The sequence below is a fragment of the Anser cygnoides genome, chromosome 1, assembly GCF_040182565.1.
Source record: "Anser cygnoides isolate HZ-2024a breed goose chromosome 1, Taihu_goose_T2T_genome, whole genome shotgun sequence".
Classification (NCBI taxonomy): domain Eukaryota; kingdom Metazoa; phylum Chordata; class Aves; order Anseriformes; family Anatidae; genus Anser; species Anser cygnoides.
The window spans coordinates 168998196-169012295 of NC_089873.1; the positions used below are offsets into that span (position 1 = coordinate 168998196).

The 14100-nt window shown below is 34.9% G+C and overlaps 1 protein-coding gene across 7 annotated transcripts in view; it reads right to left on the reverse strand.

Annotated features, from left to right (window-relative positions):
- Nucleotides 1–237: 237 nt before the first annotated feature.
- Nucleotides 238–14100, reverse strand: part of PIBF1 (progesterone immunomodulatory binding factor 1) — a 126424-nt gene continuing 112561 nt past the window's right edge. For all 7 annotated transcript variants that reach the window (XM_048079134.2, XM_048079137.2, XM_048079132.2 and 4 more), the window contains 2 exons: nucleotides 2952–3131; nucleotides 238–1041 (listed from right to left, as the gene is read on the reverse strand). In XM_048079134.2, the coding sequence (XP_047935091.2) occupies nucleotides 985–1041; nucleotides 2952–3131 (237 nt within the window). In that variant the 3' untranslated portion in view covers nucleotides 238–984. The remainder of the gene's footprint in view (nucleotides 1042–2951; nucleotides 3132–14100) is intronic.

Here is a 14100-nt window from a genome sequence, read left to right on the forward strand (position 1 = left end):
ATGAATCAGTTGAAGACATACTATCAAGGAAACAGGAAGTAAGAAAAGGAATATTCCTCTTAAATGAAATCTGATGTATACTGAATATTTTCAGTACGCAGTCACTTAAACAATGCCATCAATATTTATGTGATATATATATAAATGTACCATATGCAGTCAGAAGTGCTTTCAAATATTGGAGACATTCTCTGCAGTCTAAATGGACAGTGCAGTGGAAGAGGTGAGTAGACAGTATTCTTGGAAGATGGGGTTTATTTTGATACAATTAAAAATGTCAAGTTGTCCATTTCATCGTTACATGCTACAGCACTCACACATCATGGTTCCATTTTTATTTTTATAGTGACAAAATTTCACTAGAGCAAGCGTATCTAGCCCAGAGAGTATCAGAGCTGATAATTAAGATGTATTTCATTCCTTCATCTGAAGATTTTTAATGACAGTTTGGTAAAACAAATGACATTAATTGACAAACTAAACCAATCAAGGCTGATAAGATTTTTTTTTTTCATTTGACATGGTGTATTTCCTTGAGAGAAAGTAGGATATAGTCTGATGCTAATTTGTATATATTTCTTCAATTTCTATGTGCCAGAATAGTTGCAAGGAATGTGGCATGAAACAAGGGGTCCAAGAAAAACAATATAAAAACCTGAAGCATGCATTAATTTGAACATTCCGAATAAGATGTCATTTAACAAACCAGATTATATGTGTACAATATGCTAGTGTTTATTTATTTTTTAAAATTCAAATATATATTAGTAAAATCACTGCATGCATTATTTCCACACATTTTGTTCACGTGACAGATCTAAAAATTATTTTATGAAGCATAAGAGCATTTTACAGGTATAAAAGAACAGTTGAAAACAAAACAGCTGTTTGCCTTTATGGTAAAAAGAGCATAATTACGGTGAAAATATCTTTCTTCAAAGAAAAGCTCCCCAAAGGATTTTCTTGAATATTTTTTGAAAAATGTTATGGTGATGTTTTCTTCTGCAGTTTCTTGTACCATACAGGTGCCTCTGTATTTGTCTGTAAAAAATAAAAGATGTCTTAATTGTGAGACAAAGTGAAAGTCTGGACAAAAACATGCAATCTACACTAAAGTCTCTTTTCTTCCTCTGCAGCTCATAGCATTAATTTATTTTTTTGCTCAAATTCAAATAAATTAAAAATAAGACCATGTACTCTAGGTTATTATTACTATATATGTTTATTAAAACCTCCCTATTTCTAGGTGACAAAAAGCGGATAAGATAAAGGATTTGTTTTAAAATAGAGATCACAATGAAAACATGAGCTGAGTGTACCATAAATAGATTTCATTCTAAATATCATCATCTGACTTTCTTAGCTGAGAATGGATGGAACTCAGAAAAGACATCTTACATGTGCCATAACTGACCAACACTTTGTGCAGAAATAGAGTTCTTAAAAGGTTATAATCCAAAATAAAAGAACTCAGCAGTTTTCTGACAGTGTGGAAAGTATTTTAATTGTAGAGAATTATCTGTGACCAACTTCTCTCCTTGCCTTCATAATCCTATGGGCTACTACTACACAGTCAGGATAGCATAACATTCTTGTGGCAAATTCAATGATTATATATATAGAGAAAAAAAATATAAAAAGTGGAGGTGCAACAAGGTAAGGACTATTCTGTATTCAGGGTTAGCTACAAACTCACACTTTACTGAGGACTGTCTCTTCCGTCTGTTGTCTCTAAGCTTGTTCTAGTTCAGTTTTCTGTCTGCTATTTCTTTTCTTCCAAGACTTAGTAACTAGTCAATCTTGAAATTCATCTGGCTTTGGATCCTCATCACATTTAAATCCCCATCTTTCTCTCTTTTTTAAGTTCTCAGTTAGAAAAATAAATCTGCTTATTTGTACAAACTTTTAAAATTCTAGAAATTGGATTAAATCGCCAGGGTTTTCACAGGACTATAAAATTCTTTCCCCATCTAGTCAGAAATTCTGCCATTGGCCCATTTCCAGTTCCCTATTCCAAAGTCTGAAAAGGCTGGAGTTTTTCAAAGAGAAACAATTACAACATGCCAAAGCACTTTTTCTAGATTTCCACATTATTTCTGTACCCCCCAAGTAAGACAAGACAGATTAAACACTTAGATCCTGGATCGTCTACACAAAAAACATATATAGATACATATTTGGACAAAAATAGCAAAAAAAAAAAAAAAAGGTAAAAAAAGAGGGTGGGTGGTAGAATTCTACACCGTGTGGATTCAACCAGTCCGCCCTAAAGGTAGCCTCAAGCAGTGTAAATATGAGTCATGATTTGTTTTGTGACTCAACATTGTAACTTTCTTAAATTTATCAGTTGAGACACACTCATAGTAAGAAACTTCTAAATTATTTTTCTGAAGCTTTCAAATACTAGAAGTGCTAAATCTGAAGCAGGCAACCTGAAGTATTTAAATCCAAGCATTTAGTTTCTAAAGGAATAAAACAGGGTTTGTAATACCTGGCATCCTTAGTAAAAGAACTTATATAATCTCTGGCCATATATTTATAAGTATACATGAATATAATATATGCAGGAATATAAATATACATAAATACTTTTATTTCCTTACTGATGCTCTTTGCTATATATGTCCACATCCAACTCGTGCTCAGGGTAGATTTAAAATTATATACTTATTCTGTAGCTATTAAAATTTGCTAAATGATTCTAATATTACAATCACATTTTTTTAAAAAAATCTTGTTTAATTTGAACTTAAGATGCAGAAACTACCAAACGGCTAAATAACATCATAAACTGCAATTTATCTCTTCAAAATTAAACATTACCATAAAGAGCTGCAAATATTAAGCTGAATTAATTACATATCTCCTTGAAGTATGAACCTATTTTTTTCTAAAATGTGAGGAAAATTATCAAAAAAGCTTATGGCACTTACTCTTAGTATAGTACTTACAAATAACGTTGGCTTAGGTGTAAATATATTTTCTTCTTCATGTTCTGGTGGAAGTTTTACTAAAGGGTTTAATATGTGTTTTGCCGTTGTAGTTTTTACATCAATATTAGACTGAGGCAAATTTTGTTCCTCGTGTTTACCACGTAGATTAATTAGAATCTGTTTCATTACGGCTAGTTCCTATAAACCACAAAAGGACAACATTAAGTTATTCAGTAAAATTATATTTGAACCTATTTTGTTAATGATAATGAATTTATATTCACCAAAATAAACATTAGTGGATCAGTAAATACAACAAGCATGACCATATCATACATGCCATCATTAACAAGATTACTAATTGGATACTAGTAAAAGTAAGAAAGTAAAAAAGTCACATAGGATTTATACATCTCAAATTTTGTATTGCTTACATGCTGTAAAGGAGAACATTAATTGTGTTTCCACCATCTCTTTTAACTTAAGCTGTCATTTAATTTAAAATAATTATTTTGAGTTTGTTTTGTCAGGCAGAGGGAGTTTACAAATCTAATTTGAATGACTGTGACAAATAGTGCTTTCAAGCATTGGGTCTTGCACAGAAGCCTTATAAATACATTACTAGAAATATATACGTCTTTATATCTGGATGAGAAAAGTCGGAGAAAAACCTTAAGAGGACCTACAACAAAAGTGGGATCAGGTAGAAAAGAAATTTCATGAAACATTAAAAGTTCCAACATGGGAGGAGAAAAACAAAAGTATAAGGAAATGTTTAGTTTTCGGATGTTCTAATAATTTGCTTTATAAACAATTTGAATTAATTTTAAAAGCAGCCTTTTCATACTACTTAGCTGAAAGAAATCCATTATTCAAAAGGTATAGTAAAGGGGGAAAGGAAAACTCATAATACTTTGTGACTTTAATTGGCTGTCTTCTTTTGTTGTCTTGCATCTTCTAGTGCCTAATGTTCTCTCCCCCAGCATGTAATGGGTATAATTACTGTAAGTTACAGAATTTAGAGTGTTTTATCTGTTGTTTTACCTCCAGATTGTAATTCACAATTCATTATTGCAGAACTAGAACAGCAAAGTCAGTAGAAAAACTAAAAGATTAGCATTACAGTAATTAACATTGTATCTTATCTCTCAACTAGAACAGGGTAACTCATTTAAAAAAAAGGAGTTTTACAAATTTATAGCTGAATGACAAATGTTTGCTTTTACCTATTTCTTAGTACTTGCCAGAAAATTATATTGATGCACATCCTATTTTCATTGCATTATTAATAAACACTTAAAAGAAAAGCCTTTTAAAACATTCCTGACATATAGCTTCTCTCTGTCCATTATTGCCTTTAATACAAGATACAAATATTTTTACCTAAAGTCAAAAGAATCACGTTGTTCTCTTTAAACTGCCCCACACTAATTCAGTTCTATGAATGGATGTTAAACTCCACGGATGAGCTTTATCGAGTGTACAAATTGTTCTTGCATCTCAGTCATTTAATATTAACTATTTGCATAATTCAGCCATGTGTGGTGGCATGTTAAAACAGCATGACTGCAGAGCAGCTGTTTAAAAGGACTGCATAGCTGATGCCAACATGTTTTTCAAAGTTGTAAACTCTGCAAAGATGTTGCCAAAGCGACACATAGACGGAATTTCTTGATGAAAATAACTCAAGCAAGTATATAGCAAATAAGTACACTATCAGAGGAGATTAAATTGTACATAAACAATGTTTTGACATTAACAAGTGCTGTTCCTATAGTTAAACTTGGTTATTCTGTAAACCAAATAGCTGCACGTTTGAACAAGGCAAAACCTCAAAACTGTCATGCAGATTTATTTCAGAAACAGAGTTGAAACCTGTATGCAGAGGGTCAAATTCTCTCATATCAAAATCCTCTCAGCACTCTAAGGTCTTCTCTCCTCCCAGTGTCTGTCTTGTACTTGACAGCCCTGCCTTTTTTCAGACTTGGAACAGGCTCTGGAGAGTCAGCTCTAGTATGAACTTCCACTCTAACAGTGGAATTCCCAAATAAGAAACTATGGGAGGGAATGACAGGGAGTGGGGATGACAAATTAGCCCACAATGAATAAATTCATTTGGCATCACAGCCAAATTTATTATGAGAATTTAGCTCAAGTTGCCTTCATATTTGTTCTAAAATCACATTCAGTAAGAAAAACCTTAACAAACTTGGCAAAATACCACAGGAAACACTGAATCCAATAGAATCACTACTATGTATACTGCTAAACATGAAAAGAAATTTGGAACAGCACTTGCAAGAGATCTGTAGTTCTCTACTCATGAAACATTGACGAAAAAGTTCTGTCCTGAACTGCAGTAGTTTTACTCATATCTCTAAAGATTTCTCTGCTCCTTAACACAATCTTATTTCTTAGCTTCACTTTTAAATTCTAAACAAAGATGCAGTAGCAATACCTGGCACTGTTAGCACGTTACCATGATTCAATACTAATTTCTAATCCTAAAAGCTGACAATTTGGTCTAGAAAAGTAGCAGTGCAAAAGGTCTGAAGATTGTGCATAGGAGAAGTATGTGAATTCGTTCCATTTTGAACAGAAATAAAAAGGGGAAAAGTAGGTATAGGGTTCAAAATGGACAGGAAGAATCTTTAGTGTAGGATGTATTAGTTTCGGGATAAGCTAAGTAAGGGAAGATGTGAAGAGAAATGGATGGTTGAGATTTTTGGACAATTTTACCATGTCAAGTCCATAGTTCTATGTCAATGCAGTCCCGTGCAAATTGTTCACTTACATTATTCACTGTGGTTCCTCAGTGTGCTGAAAAAACAGTGTTGCTAAGGCTCTGTATGTCCCAAGTCCTCTGTGGACGTCACAGAATCATAAAACAGCTTGGGTTGGAAGGAACCTTAAAGACCATCTAATTGCAACCCCCCTGCCATGGGCAGGGACACCACCCACCAGATCAGGTTGCCCAGGGCCTCGCCCAACCTGGCCTTGAACACTTCCAGGAATGGGGCATCTACGGCTTCTCTGGGCAGCCTGTGCCAGTGCCTCACCAAAGGCAACTCACATTCTCAGCAAAGAATTTCTTCCTAACATCTAATCTAACTTTCCCCTCTTTTAGTTTAAAACCATTTCCCCTTGTCCTAGCATTATCTGCCCCAGTAAAAAGTCGCACTCCATTTATTTAGCCCTTGCTGTGCTGGCTCCTGGATTAGGAAAGCCATGCTATGTAAGCCATGGAGTGTCACGGTGTTGAGGCTTCCAAGTCCGTGGACTTCTGCTTTGGAGGGCCAGACAGCAATTCTTCTTGGGAGGACTATGAGTACTGACACCTGTGAGTGGATTCACCTAGCTCCTCGCTGTGCTGGCTGTACAGCTTTGGTCTCACTTGCCCCTAACTTTGGGAACACCAGCACCCAATCCCCACCTAAGGAATATTCTGAGGGAATGTGGCAGTGCAGATAATGGGAAACAATGCAGTTAGCATGAAAGGGTGGGTTCAGATGAAACAAGGAAAAAATTAAAGTATGCAACTGGGACAAAAACACTGCTTATATACAGCGACTGTCACACGTACATATAAATATCAGTGACATACTCCATCATTAAATATTTTGAAAGTCTGTCCACAGAAACCCGACGAATTTTTGTTTAAGCATGCTAACCTGCTCTGGCTACCAGCATAAGTACAAAAAAAAACCAAACAACAAACAAAGTAATGACCTGTGTGACACATGGGATTTAGCTCAAGCTTTTAACACCTTCATTTACATGTCTAAACTTAAGTATCTACACACGAGGTAGGAATTTAATTTTCCATTACACCTAAGTGGACACCTATTGGCAGGTCAGCTGAATTGTGTTGTAATAACACTAACATATTGACTAGGTTGCTAGTGACTAAGCTGCTGTAAACCAAAGGAACGAATGCTTACTTCCATTTAGATAAGCAAAGTTAGGTGTCATAAACTGAATCCATTTCTCACCTCACTCTCCTTATCATTTACTTTTCTCAGCCTTCTACTTCACCTAAAACATCCTTCATCCTGAATAGCCAATGTGCAATTGTAATTCACCTTGCACACATATTTGAAATATTGAATTGCTGTGTTGAAAGGAACTGCATTTTTAGAACAGGCACTCACACCATTGATCATGTAAGCTTTCCTAAACATACACAAGTTCATACTAGAACAATCTAACATCCTGCGTTCCACTTAGTTACCCACATTAATACACATTTAATGAAGCTTACTAAAACTATAAAAGAATCACGGAGACCTCTGCATATATAATTAGTAAGTAGCTGGAATTCAAAATAAGTGATTAGAATGAACAGACTGAGAACAATGGGAGTGACAAAGTGGGAGCTGAGGAAGGGTAACAGTATTCACAATGCAGTATATATCAGAAGAACAGATTTGTCCATTTTCCATTTCCATTTATTTATTTATTTTTGTACTGTGAGTTCCAATATCCTTAATTAAAACTAGCAAAAGGCATTTTGTATGCCAGTCTTTTTTGTTTGTTTGTTTGTTTAATTGATAAATGACGTCTTTATGTGTAGACAAAGGATAGGCACAAATATTTTCCATGTTGCTCTTTGATTAAAATGTTCTCTGTTTTGGGATTTTTTCCCAATTCTACCTTGTCAATTTATTAGGCTGAATGCTGTCAGTGCTGTTGTGGTGAAACACTTAACAGTCTGTAAAAACTTTATACAGTATCAAAAACAGCAAGCTTTTAAACCGTGTTAAAGGAAATAAACCAAAGAAGTGCCAATTCTTTTTAAAACGTAAAGTAAAAAAGGCAAAATAGTTAGATGCTGTCTGCATATTCGTATTTCAGTAGAATTTGAGATTCCCATGATGATGTTTGATCTTAAAGCAAGTAAAAGTTATATTTTATTTAAACTTGTTTTTACCTGTTTATAAGGATAATTGAAATATAAATTACATGAACAGAGATGGGAGATCAGTTTGAGATTAGGAAGGATAAAATTTGATTCTTTCAACTAAATCAACTAGCAATGTAATTAGAAGACAGGGATGACCAAACACAAGAATTAAACAGGCAGCAGTATAAAGCAGAAATGTATTTGGAGTTACGGATTCTATAAACAGAGCTCTGTTAACAGTGTTTTTGTTGTCCTTGATACATGCTCAAACATGCATGTACCAGAAAAGCCAATTACATTTCCCAAATGAATTCTAAGAAATTCAAAATAACTATAGTATTAAATATAACTAAATCTTATTTTATGTAATCATAATAAAAACAAAAGGAATCGCCTGATGTTGAATATGACTGAGACAAAATAGAATGCTGTTTTATCAAGTAAATAACTGATAAAGTATATGAAAAAAAAATGCCTACATTAAGCTCAATGGCTATTTACCAAAACAGTAATTTCATTTTTTTTTCAGTGGATCATCAAGAAGCCTGAGGATTTTTCTTCTTACTCTGTCATGTAACTATAATCAAAGCAAGAAAGAATCCCCTCTGTGCACTCAACAGCTTGTAAAGGCCCTTAACATTATATGTGTGGATAATTATAATAAATAAAACTTGTAAAATCAATTTATATAAGCAAATAAAATGAAATATATATCATGCTCTGGAAGCAGATGCAAAATTACAGTGTTAAGAAAATGCAACTGACTTACAGGAATCAATTACATAAACATTAGTTCTAATGTTATGCAGGGATGTCTTGCACCTTCAAATACTCTCCATACAATAATCTTGAAAAGAAAATTTACATAGACCAAACTGAAAGGTCAAAGATGCTCAGTAGGGAGAGACACCTGTATTTCTGGACTGAAGACAGATTTATTCTGATAGTAAAATTAATGTTTGTTCATAGCATTAAAATCATCACAGAAGCAGCCAGTGGGTCCATCTGCCTCCCTCCTCATACAATAAAGCCCACGATTACTGCACTCAGGTAAATATCTTCTAAAGTAAAAGTGACCCTAACAACAGCACAGTTATCTGAACCTTTATGATGACAAATAGTATTCTACTTTTAGTTTTACAAATAGAATTTATGACTACAAACTTTGCCTTGGATTAGAACTCCATTTTGAAGCAGAGCGTGTCTATTGTGGAAGCTGAACATGAAATTACTGTGCTAGAAAATGCATCAGATTCTGGCAGAACCACTGAATTTTGATGACTGACAAGTGTTCCCAGAGAAGAAAGCAGCATAAATTCCCAGTAAAAGAATGGAAACACAGAAGAGGCACTAAATACTATGAACCTTAAACAAGAAAGCCAATTTCACTGACAAAAAAGGAAAATCAGCTGAAAGAGGGATAAAACCAGAGGGGTTCATCTCTCAGAAACGCTAATCAAAACTTAAAATCTCAGAATTTGTGAGTCAAGCACTGAGATGATGGTTGTAGATGTGTCACCTCCCCCCCCCTGATCTGTAAGTCTCACATATTGTTAGAGTAACGCATGTATGTTCAGGAGCATCTTTGGAAAGCTTGTATTCCTCACTTTAACTACCATATGGTCCCCATGTGGCTAAATTATAACGCAAAATAAAAATATGTATCCAGTCTGGAGAAACTTGATAGATTACAGCATTGTCTTTAGGTCCAAGAACAGTTGACTGTGCTGCAGTCTAGTGACTACTCTGGCTATACTTTAATCTTTAAAATAACAACAACAACAACAGCTATAACAGAACATGCAAGTGAGGGAAGACAGCTGTACTGGGATGAAAAACATGTTTGTGCTAGGTCAATGAAATCTTTCTTCACATGCACGTACTCTCCAGCTTAGGCAGCTATTGTAGTCTTCAAATAAGTCACAGGAAAAAGCAGAACTCAGCAATTGAGGTTACGGGTATGTTAAAGAATACTTACTTGAGAAAACTAAAATGACACTTAACAATGCTATATCCATTTGGTAGTGTTTTGTAAATCAATTCATTTCTGAATTGATTTCTCAGTCTTCCAAGAATTAAAAGCTCATGTTCAGTATCCAAATGTTTTTGGGAGGCCTCAGAGAAAAAGAAGTTTTATACTTCCTGTAACTCCTTCTCAAGTGAAAGTGATCTAAACCTGGAAATGGGTAGGGCACGGTGGTTCAGAAGGAACTGGATTCACAGTTGTCTGTCTCGGAGTGCTCAGTAAGGTCGAGCTTAATGGGCATATAAGGTGATGGTAGAGGAAACACTAAGAATGTTGTCCCCCATGAAGTCTGTGAATTTTCTTACTTGGATCCCTTGTAGATTCCTACTGTGATTTCCTGTGGAAGTTAAGAGTGTACTAAAAGTAAAGTTGTATTGTTTAACAGCTGATCTTAAGATGGAGAGGGATCTTTCTGAGACCTCTGGTTGTAATTTGGCTTTGGAACATGTGACCAAATACGTGGGTGGACTTCCTCACATTGAACTTCAGACAACTTCAGAAATAACATTTTAAACATAGGCAAACCAACTTGTCTGACTCCTCTCTAAAGCTGTTGGTAAGATTCATAATTAACAACTCATTTTGATGATTTTAGATGAGGATACGGTGAATCACACCTTAATAGTGCCTGTTATTCTTTTCTGACTACAAATCCCTAGATGACTTTCAGATGTAGACATCTACGTTTTTAAAGTTGGGCAAGATCCATCTCTTCTGCTTTGTTACTTGACTTAACAAGAACATCTCAAATCATCTTTGCACTGGTAATACTCTTTAGTATCATCAGAGATCACCAGTTAAAAGGGAGGTGAACAAACAGAGTCTTCTATTACAGGCTGTTGGCATAGACCATCAAGTCAATGACATATTTCTGAAGAACAACAGACCACAGAACTGAAATATAACCTGATTCCACCTACCAATCTATGCTGTGACTTGCACAGAGCACTTTGTGAAGACAAAGTTTCAGTATGGTACTCTTAACTCTGGAGTGCACTCAGAAAAAGGAGACGTGTATGTATCATTATCCAGGAATGAGACTCTCAAGCAGAAGTAGTACCTAGAATATTTCCTCTTTAGAAATACTGACAATTCCCATAAAGAACTGCTTTAGAACTGTTCCTCACGGGTTTTATTTTTTGCCAAACAGCTAGAGAAACACTGCAAAAGGGCCCTCACCCTGGAAAGAACTGTCTTCCGTTTTTGGCAGAGTGGAAAAGCCACCAACTCTATTAGCACAGAATTAAATATGCTAACCTTATTAATGATGAAAAGTGTGAAAGTTGAGAAATACACTACAGAAGATCCATTTTGATGTAGTAGATAGTAAAATGAAGCAAATGGTAAGTCCATTCCACTGCTTAGGATTGCAGATGGGAAGGATGCAGTGGCATGAATGGTGCAAATTCAGCATCGACAGTGGAATGTTCTGGTTGTGTGCCCATCAGGAGTAAAACCCACATGCATACCGGATCTCCAAGAAGATTTTAACAACCATCTATGCAATTAAGAAAGCTCCATACATCATGGTTTAAACCCTCATGTAAGGCAGAGCGTATTTGACATAGCTGCATCCTCTGCTGCAGCTGTACTGGAAATATCAGAAGTCAGCAAGAATTCTCGTGTGAGATTGGAACATATGGTCATGTTAGGCACATGGATACACATTGTAAAGCTGGAAGCTGGAAGACAGTATGAAATGTTCTGATCAAACAAATGAACCTGATAACTGGGTGATGGAAAGATGCCAGACCATATGCAGGATGTTGATAGCTTCTCTGCACTACACTTAATTCAGGAGTTCTCTACATCCATGTGCATATAAAATCTTAAAGTGAACGGATAGATCTGTGACTAAATGGATCTACGAACTACTTCTAGTTTTATAAGGTGAACACACATTAGAACTGTAGCAACAAGAAAATGGCACAGTCATTACAGAAAACAGCTTCCATCTTTCAGATACTTCTATTTCAGCTGCATGTTTCAGTTTTTTCTTAACAGTTAAACCTTTCTAAAGAAAAACAGGAAATAATTTGTCTCATAATTCAGAATTTGCATGTTAAATTTTGGAAGTTTTTTTTCACTGTGTATTAAAGATAAAAAATACATTTATAATTATAATGAAGACTAAACTCCCAAGTATTTTTTAATCTGAGTTACTGTGACATTTAGTCAAATACAAATTTAATAAAAACTATCATTTCTAGAGTAAGTTCTTCTTAAATGAAACATGCTAAAAATGCTAGTATGTCAAAACAGACGTATTAGCATAAATTATTATGAAGAATTTCCTGGATTTCCCAAGAGGGTAACATATTACTATAGTTTGATTCTCCCCATCTTTGGTATTTCTTACGAAGTATTTAAATTGAATTTCCATTTAGTAGTATTCAAATGATACCATAAAGTGATCAAAAATCAAATTTTACACAGCTGGATAACCAGCAGAATGTGGCTGAAATATCCATAGCCAACGCTATAAAACTGAATATAACAAAATATTAGTTAAGCGTTCAGAAAACCCTAGTGCCAATGATTTCTTGTTTAAATGTCTATCACTAAGTAATACTGGCTCTTTCAAAAATATATCATTTAAAACGCACATGCCAGTTCCACCTCATAATCCATGAACTGCATTTTGCCTATGAAACTTTCTATTATTGAGAGCAAAAGCGTATTTATATTGGATTTACTTAATCGACATTAATAAATCCTGTGTTACTATCATTTTCTCAGATTCTAAGAAAAAAAAAAAAAAGAATTGCTGACTAGAAATTACTATTTAATACACAAATGTTTACTGTATACCACTGCAAACTTAAAGATAATTCTTTAAAGGATATCTATAAAAGTTAGTAAGATATTCTGAATAATACAGCTCCAAGAACAGAATGAACGTACCCAAATGATAAATCCTTCCTCTCCCTAAATTCAGTACTGTTTGGAATTCAAACTTTATTAAAGCTTGACAACAACAAAATAGATAACAAAAATGAGGAATACTGCTTAAGAGCATATTTTTCCTTGTAAAATATGAGCTAGAAACTTCTCTACACTCGTTTAGCAATGTAAATGTCACTTTGTTTCTCCAAGCTTTAAGCTGAGAATAGCTCCAGGGCTTACTTGTGATGCAGAAATGTCCCTGTAATCTACTTAGAAAACATGCAGAACATTAATAGAAACTAGAATCTTGGAACATAAACGTAGCATAAGAAAAATGATAATTACTTTGTGGCTTAACATTTAAAAAGAGAGCTAAGCATTGTACATCAGCATTTTTTATATATAAAACAAGTTTCAGCACATAGATGAGCAGGAAGTCATTCACTTTGGAAACACATATAATTTTGACATTATCATGTACAATCTTTTAAACAGAAAAGAGGGTAAAGAAGCAGAGCTAGAGACTGTTTGAAGGCACCTGTTACCAATCACTTCTTTTCAATGCTATCTTTCCAACCCCTGCAGATACCCCTTCCTTCCCCTCTCCCCCAACAAAGCAGTTTTCTCCTTTCATCCAGTAAGCTTCCATCCCTGATTAAACACGTACTGCCCTCCCCCTTATGACTCCAAAGACTTTTATGAGCCTCTGAACTTCTCTCTACCTCTGTTTTTGCAGATGGCAGCTGTTGCTACTCTCCAGGTTCCTAAAACCAATACACTGGCCTTCTGTCCTAAGTTGCTTCTAGTCAATCTTCTTCAGCATAACTTAATTACAGCTAAGGATAGACTTAGCCATACTTTAAAGTACGACTAATAATGAAATGATGAAAACTCATCTGGAATCCTCAAGGTCATTGCTGAGATGGAACGAAATGGTGGGAGTAGCAAATTTGGAAGGGAGGGACATTCCCCCACTGTGAGGGAATACGAAAGTAAGAAAGATAAATGTGAGAATATAACAGTAACTGATCAAAGTAAGGTAAAGCACAGACACTTCACAAGATTTTGCTTCTCCTCAAAAGATGAAAAGAATAAAAGCACCCATCCTTTCTTTCACTTTTGCAGGCCAGATAATGGGGTAACTGTTGAGAAGTAATAGGGTTTTGTGCAGGATACTGGCGTAAGATAGATGTGTAGGTGCTAGCACAGAGACTACTGGGTTCTCAGACTCTAGAAACATTATAATTTCAGAACAATGTCACAGAATTGCAAATGCTGCTGATAATCCACGTTTAATCCATGTTTAATGTCTAATATTCATCAAGACTTACATAAATCATTGGGAACCTTAG